Source organism: Erinaceus europaeus, chromosome 9 (genome assembly GCF_950295315.1).
Source record: "Erinaceus europaeus chromosome 9, mEriEur2.1, whole genome shotgun sequence".
Classification (NCBI taxonomy): domain Eukaryota; kingdom Metazoa; phylum Chordata; class Mammalia; order Eulipotyphla; family Erinaceidae; genus Erinaceus; species Erinaceus europaeus.
The window spans coordinates 15,402,379-15,419,419 of record NC_080170.1 but is presented as its reverse complement, the minus strand read 5'-3'; the positions used below and the strand labels follow the sequence as shown (position 1 = coordinate 15,419,419).

Sequence of the window (17,041 nt, the reverse complement as noted above, 5' to 3'; positions counted from 1 at the left end):
CTATTGCTCTGGGGTGGGTGGGTGGGGAGAATACAGGTCCATGAAAGATGATGAATGACATAGTGGGGGTTGTATTGTTAAATGGGAATCTGGGGAATGTTATGCATGTACAAACTATTGTATTTACTGTTGAATGTAAAACATTCATTCCCCAATAAAGAAATAAATTATTTTAAAAAAAAAAGAAACACACTATTGTATTTCCAGTATGATTTTATTTGCTTATTTATTTATTTATTTATTGTACCAGCTACAATGCTCACATCTGGCTTATGGTGATAAGGGGATTGAAAGTCTTCCAGTATGATTTTTATTGTTCAATTGACAATGAAGAGCAGTTCCCTTTCTTTCCGGTCTTTAGAAATTTTGAAGGTTCTCCACCTATACGGAGGAAGGAGGGAGGTTACCCCACTAGGATCTCAAGTAACCCCAGTGTTCCCCACCCCTCTGTCTAGCTCCAGGACTGTGAAGGGAGTAGTGGGGGAGGACAGACTGGAGACATAATGCCCCTATCTCACCTGCTTCCTGGGCTCTGTGGCATCTCACATGGCTGGGTGCACTGCTGGGGCTTCCTCTCCACCTACTATCTCACAGTCACCAGGGGCTTGCTGGTAAGAATCCTTATTACCCCTGGCTGTGGGTAAAAAGGAAACAAGACATATGAGGAGGGTGGGAGACAGAGGAGAGACTCTGGTTCCCCATTTCTCATCTCCCATCATCCCCCTCTGGGCCTTTTATAAGGTAAGGACCAGTGGACTCCCTTGACTGGGATAAGAGGTCATCAGGGCATGTGTGGCTATGGGTGGGGGATTGGGTTTTTCTACTGGTGAGGAAGGGCATCACAAGTAGCTGCCAATCTACAAAAGGGAAAGTTCTGGACTAAGGGGAGTGCATGCAGAACCCTCCTCCCTAGGACCCTGGATCAGCTACAGGGCCTCCACCCTTTCCTTCTTCCACACCTACCTTGACTCTTCACTTTGATAAAGTACACAGTACCAAGCACAGCCAGCAAGGCAATGGCCACGATGGAGATAACTGTGGCAAGGAGCCCAGCAGAAGAGGGTGATTCTGGGAACACATATAAAACCAGCTGTGGGATTGCCTTCTGAGTCTCTCCCATACCCTTCTTACCTGTTCCCAGCCAAACCTGTCCTCACCCCAGGCCACAGTCAGCACCTGGCTCAGGCCAGAGTGCTGCACCCGGCAGTTGTACTGAGTCTCCTTCCCCTGAGGCACCCTCACAGCAGCCCATGTCTGGTAGGTGCCGTCCCCGCTGGGCCGTGTCTCCACCCACTCGGTCTCCTGGCTCAGCTCTTCCTCGCCCAGCCACCAGCTCACAGAGATGTCCCGGGGGTAGAAGCCCCGTGCCCAGCACCTCAGCGTGGCGTCTCCATCCTGGGCCAAGTGCCTTGTCACCTGCACTGTGGGCAGCTCTACAGGGAAACAAAAAGCAAAGAGACTGGCGAGAGGCTGTTCCCTCAGTCCCTGATTGGTGGCAGCTTCTCAGCAGCCTCCAGGACTGGAGGGAGACTGTGGTACAGGAGATGGAGCTGGGGCCTCTCTCCAGGGAAGGCACTCAGCCCACCCTGAAAGTAGAAAAGGCCCATCACCAATTGTTACAAACAGGCCCTACCTCAGAAATTCCCAAAGAGCAATGTAACTTCCTGGCTTGGATCTCCAGGAAGATCTGTGCCTGGAACTGTTGTGTCCTGTATTGACACCTTCCTTGTTCCACAGGAACATTCAAGATTCTCAGATATTTTTTTTCATGCTCCCCTATGAACTCCTGCACACACTAAGTGGCTAATAAGTGGTTAAACAAAGGCAAGAACCTGGAGTTCTACCTCACCTGGACCCAGCCTGGCAGGAGTATGCGCTCTGCTGGGAAGCCCAAACTGACTCTGCCCACAGCCCTCTGCCTCTCACAGCTCAGTGGTATATTCCTCCTTTTTCCCAGGAGCAGCTCCCAGAACATGACCAGGTATGACAGTCATTTGTTTTTCAGCATTGCTAGGACATGGAGTCTCAGGCACTGAGTCAGACATTAATCTGGGGTTGGGGGGGGTGTTTCTGGGTGAGACTAACAACATCTGAATAAGTGAACTCTGTAAAATCACCTTGCCTGCCTGTATAGGTGGACCTCATCCAAACACTTGAAGATCTGAGTAGACTCACAAACTGAGTCAAGGGATGCCTGCCTGCCTGACTGCCCTGAGCTGAGACATCAGTGTTTTCCGGCCTCAGACTCACAGTAACATACCCACGCTGTTGGGTTTCCAGTTTGACAGCCTCACAGCTTAGAACTTTGCCTCCATATCATGTCAGCCATATCTATAATAAATCTCTCTCTTCCCATTCCACATTCTTATATATATTTACCTTGCTGGTTCTGTGTCCCGTTGAGAGCTCCAAACCATTTCACAGGAGAAGCGGTAAAATGTCTCCTGGTGCTGAGTATGACTGAGTATATCACTCATTTGTTTAACAGAGCAGCTTGGTGCCTTTGGGATTTAGGGATTATTAATACCATCTCTTTATACTGAAGCGGAAGTAAAGGCACAAAGAAGAAAGTAACTGGCCCTTTTTCACACAGTCTACAAATCTGGAGCTGGGGTTGGCATCTTGGAATATGGACTCACTAGACTTTGCATCTCACAATTCCCGTTTCCCCAATTAAGAAATCTCTTTCCCCATGACCTCAGTAGATTCATATCCCACTACTTAGTCACCAAACATCCACAATATACTGGGTGTTACTGCCTCACTGCCCAAATTCTCCCTGACCATACATCTGTGAGATATATGGCAGTCCTAAGCATCTACCTCCCTGACCTCTTCTCAGTCCTTGCATCTTGCAGTGCTGGCCGAGGTCAGGAGAACTCAGCACATCTAGTGTGGGGTGGGGCATGTAGAAGCAGAAGCTTCAGGACTTGACCTCCTTTGTTGGGTCCCAGGGGGGAGGGAACACTATGCCTTAGGGGCTGAGTTCATTTCTCTGGGAGCAGGACCATAGGACATTAAACATCAAAAAGAATTCCTGAGTTACACTTAATTCACTCATTCTATAGATACAGAAAATAAGGTTAAGAATGGGGGGGGGGCTTTACTACACAAGACCACACAGAAGAGACCACAAATCACCACTCTACCTCACATGGAGTAAGATCTGAAGTCAGGACTCCTATTCTGCTCTGCCATTTTTCAAGACCCATTTGGGTCATCTGAGTCAGGGGACATAGCCTGTCCCCAGCCAGTAAGGCTTCTTTTTTTGTAAATTTTTATTATTACCTTTATTTTATTTACTGGATAGAGATAGCCAGAAATCAAGAGGGAAGAGGGAGATAGAGAGGGAGAGGCAGAGAGACACCTGCAACACTGCTTCACCACTCGCAAAGTATTCCCCCTGCAGGTGGGGGCTGGGGTCTCGAACCTAGGTCCCTGTGCACTATAGCAGGTGCACTCAACCAGGTGCGCCACCACCCGGCTCCGGCCAGTAAGGCTTCTATGAAATAGATGATCCCCAGGTGGGAACACATAGTCTCTATGAATCATCCCAGGCTGGGCCTTACCTTTGCGGGTGAGGCTGTGGCCTCCCAGTTCCAGGTACCTGTGCAGGGAAGGGAGGCAGAGCTTGTCCAGGTAGGCCTTGTCATACTCAGCATAGCAGGGCTTCTGATCCCACCAGCGCTTGGTCTGCAGGGCTAAGGGATGACCTGGAACCCAGCTCTGAGTGTCCATGTCCAGTGTCAGGTGGTCCTCCCCATCATAGCCAAACTGCCAGAAGCCTCTGGAGCTGCCATCCTCCTGGATCTCACAGCCAATCATGAAGTGAGTGCTGTGTATGCCTGCATGTGGGGGCAGAGAAGCTGGTTGGTGGGCACTGCTGACAACTGGGAGAAGCCAGCTCCTGAGTGTGAGGGCTGAGCTCAGCATTTTTAAAAACACTACTGGGTAATAATTGTGAGCAGCCAGGGCTGAGGAAAATATGCTTCTCAGGGGAGTCGGGCAGTAGCTCAGCAGGTTAAGTGCAGGTGGCGCAAAGCGCAAGAACCAGGTAAAGATCCAGGTTCAAGCGCCGGCTCCCCACCTGCAGGAGAGTCGCTTCACAGGCAGTAAAGCAGGTCTGCAGGTATCTATCTTTCTCTCCCCCTCTCTGTCTTCCCCTCCTCTCTCCATTTCTCTCTGTCCTATCCAACAACAACAACATCAATAACAACAACTACTACAACAATAAAACAAGAGCAACAAAAGGGAATAAATAAAATAAACTTAAATATATATATATATATATATATATACTTCTCAGAACCTGATACTAGACATGAAAATAACGCTCAAGTTCATTAGACACAATTTTACTGGGTCTGTGAGGCGTTTCACCTGAAAGGGTCCCTGCTTTGTGATACACACAGCCCAAACTCGAGCCCTGCCCACACACACTGGAAAAGCTTCAATGGTGTGTGTGTGTGTGTGTGTGTGTGTGTGTGTGTGTGTGTGTGGTGTGTGTGTGTGTGTGTGTGTGTGTGTGGTGTGTGTGTGTGTGTGTGTGTGTGTGTGTGTGTGTGTGTGTGTGTGTGTGTGGTGTGTGTGTGTGTGTGTGGTATGGTGTGTTTCACTATTTCCCTCTGACTCTTTTTTAAAAATATTTATTTATTATTTACTCCCTTTTATTGCCCTTGTTTTATTTGTGTAATTATGTCTGATGTCGTTGTTGTTGGATAGGACAGAGATAAATGGAGAGAGGAGGGGAAGACAGAGAGAGCGAGAGAAAGATAGACACCTGCAGACCTGCTTCACTGCTTGTGAAGTGACTCCCCTGCAGTTGGGGAGCCGGGGGTTCGAACCAGGATCCTTAAGCCGGTTCTTGCGGCTTTGCACCACCTATGCTTAACCCGATGCACTACCAGACAACTCCTCCTCTGACTCTTTCTATCTGAAAGTGGTAGCACTGAGTTATGAAAACCCAAAAACAATAAATAAATAAATATTGTGGATGTATTTACCATTATGAAAGAATAAAGGTATAGGTATAAATAAGACGACTTCAATTGAAATATCAGGTCCCAGACAAATTTACACATATTCAAATGTGAAACCTGATGACATCTGGTTAAACACACACATTACCATGCACATGGATTCAGGTTTGAGACTCACACCCCCATCTGCAGGGGGAACACTTCACGAGTGGTGAAGCAGGTCTGCAGGGGGTCTATCTTTCTTTTTCCCTCTCTACTTCCCCCTCCTCTCTCAATTTTTCTTTGTTGTGTCAAATAAAATAAAAACGAAAGAAAGAAATGTGGCCACCAGGAGTAATGGATTTGTAGTGCCAGTACTGAGTGAGAAAAGAAAAGAGAAGAAAAGAAGCCTCGTGAACCTGGCTCCAGCCAATTCTGAGGCCCCTGTGATGCCTTTATGACTGTGGAAGGAGACTGGGGAGAGTAACAGGCAGAAGCAGGTCTCTAACAGTCTACCCTGTGTCCCCTAGAGAACAGGTGATGTCTGTTGGAGGCTCAGGGTAGAGGGTGAAGGAAGAAGGATGGGACACCCACCACACATACCTCCACTATGGTTGTAATACCCCATCACTCTCCATATCCCCTTTGGTTGCAACAATGCCCAGCCCTGTTGCTTCTGGGTCTCCTTCTCCCAGTACTGGGCATCCATCGCTTCCATCCATGGGGCCTGAGGCTTGGCTCTGCCTTCATGGCTGTCAAACTTGATGAAGGGCTGGTCATTCATGTAGCCCACAGCCATGAACTGAGGCAAGTGGGGTACTGGCTCTGACAAGGCCAGATAGTGGTAGTAGAGGGTATGTGTTCCTGGAGGGAAAAAAAAGTCACATGTCAGGCTTCCATGTGCTACCAGGATTCCACCCCCTCTAGCCCCCCATGGCCCAGTATCACAGTATGCTTGACAGTGGAAACCTATTTTTGCATTCAGCAAGGGCAAGACCTGGGAATTTCAGTTTGAGAATACTAGCATCATTTTTAGTAGCCAAAATTTGAAAATAATCCAAGTGCCCAACATCAGATGAGAGGTGGTCAGTGAGGTATACTGACACCTACTATGAGGAGATGTAAAACTGTAACTACAAACCCTGTGACAATAATATTCTTGTGAATCAACATATCAACAACAAAGTGATTTTTTAAAATAGTGTCCTATTTGTTAAAATAAATCATCAATCAATGGTTGATGCCAAATGTCACACACTAAGGCTTATGGACATTATTTCTGTCAATAGAATGTTTCTTAATTCCTCACTCCTCACTTGTTTGCTGACACTATGCATTCATCTCAAGAGTATGAATATCTAGTCTCCTATCTTACAATTTAGAGTAGTGTGATTTGAAAAATGCTGTTCTTTAAAAGTTGAAGAAGAAGAAGAAGAAGAAGAAGAAGAAGAAGAAGAAGAAGAAGAAGAAAGGGTGTTTCAAGTAGGAGAGTATAGTCAGTAGTGCCAAATGCAAATGTAAGACTGGGAAGAATAAAGAACAAAAACAGAATAAATAAATAAATAAATAAATAAATAAATAAATAAAAGTTCAATTAAGTTGATATTAGTTTCACTCTGAAGTTTAAATAAAAGTGTTCCATGACTAATGAGAAGGAGTAGCAGCAAGATCACTTTCTAAAAACACTAGAAAAGTCTGTCAAAATGGATCAAATATAATGGATAGTAGACCTGAATCTATAAAATAAATAGAAGAATACATTGGTGAAATATTTCAGGATCTTAACATTAAAGATTTATTTGGAGACTCCACACCATGGGCAAGGGAAACAAAAACAAAAGGGAATAAATGGAACTATATAAAATTAAAAAGCTTTTACACATCCAAAGAAAATTCCATAAAGATAAACAGGAAACCCAGCAAATAGGAAACTATATTTGCATACTATACTTCAGACAAATGGTTAATATTAAACATCTATAAGTGACTCCTATAGCTTAACAAAAATAAAAAAATTTAAAAGTGGGCAGAAGATGTGAATAGATGGTTCTCTAAAGAAGAGATACACATGGCCCACAGACATGTTCAAAAATGTTCTAGTTCTCTCATCATCAGAGAAATGCAACAAGTTAAAACCACACTGAGATTCCACCTCACATCTGTGAGAATGAATTCCACCAATAAAACAAGAGGTGATAAGAGTTAGAGAAGATGTGGAGAGAAAGGAATTGTACTACACTGCTGGTAGGAATGCAAATTTGTTCAGTCATTATGGAGAACAGTCTGCAGAATCCTTAAACAAATACAAAGGGAAATCACCTTATGATCCATCAATTCTACTACTTGGCATATACCCAAAAGATATAAAAACACTGATTCAAAGGAATATATGCACCCCCATGTTTATAGCATCTTTATTTACAATAGCAAAAACCTGGAAACAACCAAAATGACTTTTGACAGATGACTGGATAAAAAAGTTATGGGACATATACTCAGTGGGAACAGGAGAGGAGAGAAAAAAGACCCACACTGAAATACACACTGTGTAGCTGGTGGGCACCATATTTGCAAATGCTTCAAATCCACATGGCAGATTTAAAGAGCCCTCATGGAACCACTCAGGAACTGACTGTCTTAAGTAAAGTAGGTTAGAACTGCTGTTTAGAACTGTAGAAGGAACAGGCTCTTGAGTGGACCCCAGGAGGCCAACCCAGAGAGCCAGGAAATTGAACATCGTACCCTTGTGTTAGCAGGGAAGCCAAGCTCTATGTTGCTCCGGCTATCATAGGGGTACTGGTGGATAGGATCAGACTACCTTGTAGCTGGAGTGAGTTTGACCTCACATCAGAGTTTCCATTTTCAGGAAACAGTCTGGGAAGCTATGTGAGCAGTGAAGCAGGTCTGCACGTATCTCTCTTCTTCTCTTTCTTTCTACCTTCCCCCTCTCAATTTCTCTCTGTACTATAATAGAAAAGAAATAGGGGAAAGGACAATGAAATAAAATAAAATAAAATATCAAGGGCTAACAGGTGCATGCAGGCATCAAACCCCAGAGAGATAAAGCAGAGGCTCAAGGATTTGCTTGATAGGAAAAATAAATATATGAAAGCACAGCTACAGAGTGTAGTGAATATTGTGAATGCCATACTCCCAGAGGGGAGAGAAATGATAGGTAAGAGGTGACTATAGGGCTCTGAACTCCAACTCCATGAGGACCTGGAGAGAAGGGGGGGGGGAAAGGACATTCAGAAGTCATACTGCGTATAGGTGTGACTTATAAAGAATTAAATGGATCCAATTACAAAGAAGACTATGGCAAGTATAAATCTATGGGACTACATCAAATTAAAAAGCTCCTGCACAACAAAATAAACCATCACCCAAACAAAGAGACCCCTTACAGAATGGGAGAAGATCTTTACATGCCATACATCAGACAAGAGGCTAATAACCAAAATACAAAGAGCTTGCCAAACTCAACAACAAGAAAACAAATAACCCCATCCAAAAATGGGGAAAGTATCTAAACAGAATATTCACTACAAAAGAGACCCAAAGGGCTGAGAAACATATGAAAAAATGCTCCAAGTCAATGACTGTCAGAGAAATGCAAATAAAGACAACAATGAGATAACACTTCACTCCTGTGAGAATGTCACACAACAGAAAAGGTAGCAGCAACAAATCCTGGAGAGGTTGTGGGGACAAAGGAACCCTCCTGCACTACTGGTGGGAATGTCAATTGGTCCAACCTCTGTGGAGAGCAGTCTAGAGAACTCTCAGAAAGCTAGAAGTGAACCTACCCTATACAATTCTGCCATTCCTCTCCTGGGAATATATCCTAAAGAACCCAACACACCCATCCAAAAAGATTTTTGTATATCTATGTTCATAGCAGCACAATTTGTAATAGCCAAAACCTGGAAGCAACTCAGGTGTCCAACAACAGATGAGTGGCTGAGCAAGTTGTGGTATATATACACAACAGATTACTACTCAGCTATTAAAAACGTTGACTTCACCGTTTTCAGCCCATCTTGGAAGAAGCTTGAAGAAATCATGTTAAGTGAAATAAGTCAGAAACAGAAGGATGAATACGGGATGATCTCACTCTCAGGCAAGTTGAAAAACAAGATCAGAAGAGAAAACACAAGTAGAACCTGAATTGGAATTGGTGTATTGCACCAAAGTAAAAGACTCTGGCGTGGTTAGGGGGCTGAGTTCAGGTCCTGGAATAGGATAGCAGAGGACCTAGAGGGGGTTGTATTGTTGTGTGGAAAACTGAGAAATGTTACACATGTACAAACTATTGTATTTGCTGTTGACTGTAAAACATTAGTCCCCCAATAAAGAAATAAAAAAAAGAAAATGAAAAGAAGAAAATGACTTATAAGGGCAGACTTGCATGAGTTTTTTTTTGTAGGAATCATGGATGCCAGGAGAAAGTGTGATTACATATTCAAGTTGTTAAGAGACAATAACTGCCAGTTGCACACACTTCACATTGCAAGACTATCACTGAACTATGAAGGAGATATACAAAAACTGAAGAAGTTTTCCATTACCAGATGTGCCTTGCAAGAATTACCGAAAAGAATGCCATGGACAAAGAAACAAGGAATATTTAACTCTGAATATTATATCCTACCACTTCACTATATTGTCTAATTATTTCCAAGAATTTGCTACGAGGCTTTTTAGTATTTTCTTTGTATACTATCATGCCACCTACCAGTAGATAGCTTTATTTTTTCTCTTTCAATTTGGAGTCTTTTGTTTCTTTTTTCTTGACTAGATGCTATAGGCAGGACTTCCAAACTACTCATATACTGAATGGTAGTGATAATATGGACAACCTTGTCTTGCTCCTAGTCTAATGAAAAAAACTTTCAGTTTCTCATTATTGATGATGATGGGGTTGTGGGATTGTTATATATAACCTTTGCTATGAGGACTGTTCCATTTTCCCTGCCCCCCCCCTTTTAAGAGTTTTTATTGTCAAAGGATGTTGAATCATGTTGAAAGCCTACTCTGCACCTACCGAGACAATCACGTTATTTTTGTTTCCCTATGCTGATATGGCAGATTACATTGTTGAGTCATCCTTGCATGACTGGGATAAATCCAACATGACCATGAGGTACAATCTTTTTAATGTAATGTTGGGTTATGTTTGCCAAGATTTCATTCAAGATCTTAACATCTATGTTTATCAGGGATACTGGCCTGTGGTTTAATTTTTGTCTTTTCAGCTTTTGATAATGGGGGAATGCTGGCTTCAAAGAAAGTACTAGCAAGTACTTTCTTTTTTTTTTTTAATTTAGCAAGTACTTTCTTATCTTCAATCTTTTGGAAGAATTCTCAAAGACAGGAAATGGGTTCTCCTTGAAGTTTTGGTTAAAACCATCTGGTGCTGGACCTGTTTTGGAGTAATCTTTTGATTAATGTTTCAATTTCATTTATTGGAATTCATCTGTTTGTGTTTTCTATTTTCCCCTCGTGCAGTCTTGAGAGATTGTGTGATTCCAATAATCTATCTATCTCTTCTAGGCTCTCCAGCTTAATGAATTTCCATAGTATCTAATGTGATTTCTCTCCTTTCAGTTACGATCCCACTTACTAGAGCTCTTACTTTCTTTTTAGTGAGTCTAGCTAAGCATTTGTCCATTTTGTTGGCCATTTTGATGAAATAATTTCACCTAATTTCACCCTAATTTTTAGTTTTTTATTCATTCTACTTACTATGGCTTTCTTACCTTCCTTTTTTTTCTACATCTTTCAAATATAAAGATAGATTGATTATGTGAGCTTTTTCCTGTTCTTGATGTAGACCTATATTTGTAAATCTTCTTTCTAGTACTGCTGCAACTGTGCCCCATTGGTTCTGATAGCTCGTGTCTTCAATTCCTTTTGTTTCCAAAGAACTATTTTCTCTGATGAATAACTTCTTCAATAAATTGATCTTCTAAATGTTGTATTCACTTCACAGCAGTGATTATTTCAGTTGACAATTATTTCAGTTGATCTTTACCAGAAATTGAAGAGGATAGTGTCACTGAACCCATTTTATTTCTGAGGGAACTGAGGTCCAGAAGGTGAACATGACACTTGTGAGAAACGATCCATTTGATTGTAGCCCTTCACAGTTTACTCAGCCCATCTATTTGTAGATGTTTATCGATCCCGTCTGACTACAGACCCCTGACCCTTGCATGTCTACATAACTACAACTATGCCCGGTTTTCCTTCAAAGGTAGCTTAGACTACCCAGCCCCTTCCTCACTTCTCATGCATCCATTCCCATCCCCTTTCCTGAATATGGTTAGATTGTGAGCCAATTCCCACTCACCAAATGGGGAAAGGACAGGTTGTTGCCATGTCCTAGTAATGTATAAAAAGCCCTGAAGATTGCCCTTGGCATGCTTCCTGGCTTACACCCCTACACCCATATACGTATGTAAAACTTCTGTCTTGTTCGTGACTCTCAGAGTCTCAGTCCTTGTTTTAAGGCTTAGGCAGAGTGTGTTTCCATACTGTTTCCCACAGCATCTAAAGGAATGCCCTTGAAAACAGAAAGCCTACTGTCTTATATAAGGTGAACAAGAAGAAGTTCTCTTGTCACGGTCAGAGAAACACTGGTAGTGTTTGAACAAAGGATTCACAAAAGGCATGGGCTACTGTTAGTCTCCTAAGAAGTGACTGGGGTGGTCAGAAGCACTCTTTTTTAATTATTTATTTATAAAAAGGAAACACTGACAAAACCATAGGATAAGAGGGTATAACTCCATGCAATTCCCACCACCAGAACTCCGTATCCCATCCCCTTCCCTGATAGCTTTCATATTCTTTATCCCCCTGGGAGTCATTGTGGGGTGCAGAAGGTGGAAGGTCTGGCTTCTGTAATTGCTTCCCCACTGAACATGGGCATTGACAGGTCGATCCATACTCCCTCTCTGTCTCTCTCTTTCCCTTGTGGGGCAAGGCTCTGGGGAAGCAGGGCTCCAGGACACACTGGTGGGGTTGTCTGTCCAAGGAAGTCTGGTTGGCATCATGGTAGCATCTGGAACCTGGTGACTGTAGGATCCTTAGCTGAATATGGGTCCCAGATTACATCAAATCGATGGGGTTTACAGTCAACAATATTTATACACCTTTCCCATATTTGGTAGCTACTGTCTTCCCTGATCCATCTTTCTGGTCCTTTTTCCAGCCATGACATCATCTCCCCAGACAATAACTTGGATCCACCTGCATATCAGATTTCAGGCTCATAGAAAAAGAAAAAAACTAGTATAGTCGCAGGCCCTTTGCAATATAACTAAAATAGGCCTACTAATTATCTACAAAACGGAGACACCCCCCCCCCAACTCTTCATCTGCACCATCCAGCCTTTAGGTTCATGATTAGTCAACAATTTGTTTGGCTTTATATGCTCTCTTTTCAGAAGCACTCTTTGATAGTGCTATTTCCTTGTAAATCCCCAACTTAATAATTGGGTGGGAAACTAATGGACTGACAGGCTGTGATTTCTTTTTTTTTTTAATATTTATTTATTCCCTTTTTTGTTGCCCTTGTTTTTTATTGTTGTAGTTATTGATGTAGTTGTTTTTGGATAGGACAAGAGAAATGGAGAGAGGAGGGGAAGACAGAGAGGGGGAGAGAAAGATAGACACCTGTAAACCTGTTTCACCACTTGTGAAGCAACTCCCCTGCAGGTGAAGAGCTGGGGGCTTGAACCAGGATCCTTACTCCAGTCCTTGTGCTTTGCGCCACATGCGCTTAACCCTCTGTGCTACAGCTACAGGCTGTGATTTCATTGTGTCAAGGTGAACTATCCACTCCTTAACTCTGATCTGCACAACTTTTCTTGCACTGAGTTTGAGTGAGGGCAAAAAGCTTGTGTCCTTGGGTGACTACTGAGCTTTCTAAGTGATAGAGGTGGTGGGAGTTCCTGTATGTCAACTCTAACAAGAAGCATAGTATGTGGTAAGCTCAGTCCTGGCCCTTAATGTAGTCCTGGAACCCGTGAGTACTGTCTCTTATGGAAATAGGAGATCTACAGATAGATGAACTGAAGACCTTTAAGATGTCATCATCCTGCATTGTCTAAGCAGTTCTCATGTGTCCTTATAATAGGAAGGGGGGGCTGTGACTCTCAGAGGAAAAAGTAATGTGGGACATGGAAGGGGCATGGTGAATATGAAGCAGAGAGAGAACTTGGGTGTGTATGGAGAGATACTATAAGGCAAGGGACATAAGGAAGGATGACACTGAAGAAGGTCTCAATCTCCCTTCCTGTTCTGAGGGAGAGGTGGGTACAGGAAGGGAAAAACTTCTTCTTTAAGGACCAGCCCTGTGTACACCTGATCTCAGCTGCCAGGGTAGCCTCTGCAGCACCTAGCCTCCATGCTCCCGCCCCACTGCCAGGGCTCTCTAGCTTTGGTAGTGCTACTAGATCACAAAGTAGATACACCCTCATGTGCCTGGTGCTCCTGGATTCTGCATTCTGACTGTTCAACAGGCATCAGGATCTTACCTCCAGGCCATGGCTTACTGTCAAACTTCAAGTCAGCCAATTCGGCTATTGCTATCTTTGCTGAGTAAGTTGGGTCATCCTCCACAGAAGGTAGCCTCCAGAGACTCTCTGCAAGGAAGAAATGGAAGAGAAGACTCCAATATTAAGGCATAAATATTTTTACACAACAACCATGTGTACTCTAGGGGAAATGCACTGAGGAAAAAGTTGAAAGGGAAGAGACATATAAACTGAAACACCAAGGGCACATAGACACAAAGTCATCAGGGCTGAGTTCCTGGCCTCAATACCAGGCCTGGGTCTTGAGTTCTCTAAGTACTGACTCAGAGGCAGAGGCCATAGGCATGTCACAGCTTTCCTGTGAGGCGGGCCTGGCTGTTACCAGTTAGTTAAGAGGGAAGCCAGGACAGGGCTTCCTCACTTCTGCCAGTTCTTTACCACTCTCTAAAAAAAGGGGTGTGGAGCAGTGTCACACCAAGTTAAGCACACATACCAAGCTCAAGGACCCAGGTTCAAGGCCCGCTGCCCACCTGTGTGGTAGACGCTTCAGGAGTGGTAAAGCAAATCTATCAGTGTCTTTCTCTCCCTCTTTAACTCCTAATCCCTCTAAATTTCTCTCTGTTCTCTCAAATAAAATGAGGGAGGGAAAAATGGCCATCAGGAGCAGTGGCTTCATAGTGCTGGCACTGAGCCCTGGACACAACCCTGGTAGCAAAAAAATAATAATAAATTAAATTTAAAAAGGAATAGCCCTTCACCCTACTCTCTCACCCCTAAGTCCTAATTCCATCTATGCCATGGCAGCTAGTTTTGTAACTACCTGCCTCTAACTCTGTCTCTATCATCTGACCCCAGTGTTCTGGTTAGTTCATTAGTTTCACCTTCCCCCTTGCCTGCTCAGGACCTCCTGCTCAGTTCCTCCCCAGGCAACCTGAGCTCCAGGGTCAGCCCACTGGGTCCAATCCACACTGCTAGGGATCTCTGTGCTGCCTTGGAGAGCTGCTAACCTCTCAGAGCCTGTTTCCTTTATGTCATTAAAGGGATATTACAGGCACTCTTCATTTTACTGTGTTTTGTGATGCTTTTTTTTACAAATTGAAGGCTTGGGGCAACCCTATGTCAATAGTCAGCACAGTTTATCCAACAGCGTGTGCCCAACTCCTATATCTGTCATATCCTTATGATTCTCTCAACCTTTCGAGCTTTTAGATTATTATTAAATCTAGGGAAGCTGTGGTGTTACCGTTAGAATTTTATTGATATTAAAACAGCACTCATTTTAAATAGCAAAGTTTATGGATGAAAGTTCTGACTGATCCTCCCATCCACGCAAGGCTCCAGACCCAGTGCTCACACACCAAAACCACAACTGCCAACAAGAACTGGACTCTCCCTTTCACCCTCCATCACACCAGGGAGGGCTTGTGAGAGAGTTAAGGGATCTACACTGAGACTCACAGATCTGCTGGGCTTCTGTGACCCTGGAAACATGAGTTCAAAGCCTGAACACTGAGAAAAAAATAATCTTCATTTTTACTAACCTTTATACTTAAATTAAGACTTTTCTCCACAGTGAACGCTGGCAGGAGGCAAAGCTGAGAAAGAGTCATGGGACATGAGCTTTGGTCTCAGATGTCAACAACAGGATTGTTGTTATTGTTTCCTGGAAACAGCCACCTGACTGTTCCCAAATTCTGGAGCTGTTAGTGCTGTTTCTATTGAATGCATTTATTAAAATCTTGGCTTAGAGGCACATGTTACATAAAATGAATTTCTGTCTCTGGCTTAACTTTTTTCAACACTCCTAGAAACATAACTTAGTCTCCTGGGAATTTCATTCATTTCATTTTATTAAAACATCCTGAGAAGCAGGAAACGATTAAGAAGCAAGCACAGAAAAGATTAAGAACCCCAACTCTACATCAGCCTCCTTTAGCCTTCCCCACCACACGGCTGCTACTTGACCTGGGGGAGCAGTGCAATCGGCATAGCACACAGTCCAGCTGGGCTCAGTGACCCCCAACACCCACATCAATTTGGCCTCTCCCAAAACCCCAAGATGGCATAGTATCTAGTCCACCTGTCCCTATCCACAGTGCACCCTCCCCGCCCTCTCACCTGCCGCACACTGAGACAATAGTCCACACAGCAGCAGCATTGGCCACAGCAGTCCAGCACAGGGTCTCCCAGGTGTCCTAAGACCCCAGGGCCACAGTCTCTCATGCTGCTCCAGGATGTCAATTTTCTTGAAGTCTGACTTCGCTGTAAGCTGGTGTCCTGTCTTTCACCAACACTAGGACTGTCTTTGGCAGCTCAGAAGCCAAGGAGTGAACACAATCCACAGTACACATTCCACAGCCCACAGTACACATTCCACAGTCCACAGTCCACAGTCCACAAGGTGTGGCCCCTGAAAGATTGTCTGGCCTGAACGCACTCCACTTGATCTCCCCAGGTCCCAGTATTGGCCCCAGATCAGCCCCACTCTGCCTTTTACCATGTAGACTCTGCCCAGAACCACTCCAGCTGAGTCCCAAGCCCAGAACTGGAACTGACCCCTGCAGCCTGGCTCCAGCCTTGTTCTCCTTCTTCTTCTTCTGAAAAGCTATGCGCAAATGATGATGATAAAATCGAGATAACTGCCTCTGCCTAACTGCTGCAGGCCCCTGGCCACAGAGGTAATGTTCCTGTTCCAGAAACTCAGGGCAGGCACCTACACAAACTGCAGATGTTCCGGAAACACCTGTGACTTCTGCTGGGGACACAAAGTCCCTGCAAATCCTACTGAGCCCTGTGACCTCCCTTTACCACAAGAAGAGAGATGCATTTCAGCAACAAGGTGGAGAAAATAAAGGTTATGTTTCCTGTGCAGGTTCACAGAAACCCTGAATTCTGACCATTTTCAGGACAATGGTTTCAATAGGGGAGTTTCTGCTCTTTGAAAATGGGTAGAGGAGGCATGGTCCAGAAGGTGACACAGTGGATAAAGCATGGATTCATGATTCTCAGCCATGAGGTCCTGAATTCAATCCCTGGCGGCACATGTACCAGAGTGATGTCTGGTTCTTTCTCTCTCCGCCTGTCTTTCTCATGAAAAATAAATAAATTCTTTTAAAAAAAATGGGTAGGGGGCAGGGGGCCAAGGAGGAGGGTGCTATAATTTTTAATTTGGAGAGCTGATGATTAAATTATCTTCGAATTTCTCTTCAGGACAGAAAAGATAAATAAAATCTTTAGAATAAAGACAGCTCTTTTGGGGGAGCCTTGTCACACATACACACACCCCACAGTAAGATTCAGACCCTGATCAGGAAGAGGGGTCAGCAGAGCAGAGCCTCCAGCGCTGGTTTCCAAAGACAGGTGACCTGAGTCTTTATGTAGAGAACCAGGAAGATGAAGTTGTGGGTGAGAGCAGTTCTGGGGTGTCGGGCTGTAGCGCAGCGGGTTAAGCGCACATGGCGCAAAGCATAAGGACAGGCATAAGGATCCCGGTTCGAACCCCGGCTCCCCACCTGCAGGGGAGTCGCTTCACAGGCGGTGAAG

The 17,041-nt window shown here is 44.1% G+C and overlaps 1 protein-coding gene across 1 annotated transcript; it reads right to left on the bottom strand.

Annotated features, from left to right (window-relative positions):
• Window positions 1-201: 201 nt before the first annotated feature.
• LOC107522748 (H-2 class I histocompatibility antigen, Q10 alpha chain-like) lies at window positions 202-16,421 on the bottom strand. The gene is made up of 8 exons (XM_060197418.1): window positions 15,617-16,421; window positions 13,499-13,606; window positions 5,562-5,822; window positions 3,570-3,845; window positions 1,158-1,433; window positions 964-1,068; window positions 519-634; window positions 202-381 (listed from the first exon to the last, which is right to left on the bottom strand). The coding sequence occupies exons 1-7, from the start codon at window positions 15,654-15,656 to the stop codon at window positions 543-545; spliced, it is 1,158 nt and encodes a 385-aa protein (XP_060053401.1). The 5' UTR covers window positions 15,657-16,421; the 3' UTR covers window positions 202-381; window positions 519-542.
• Window positions 16,422-17,041: the final 620 nt, after the last annotated feature.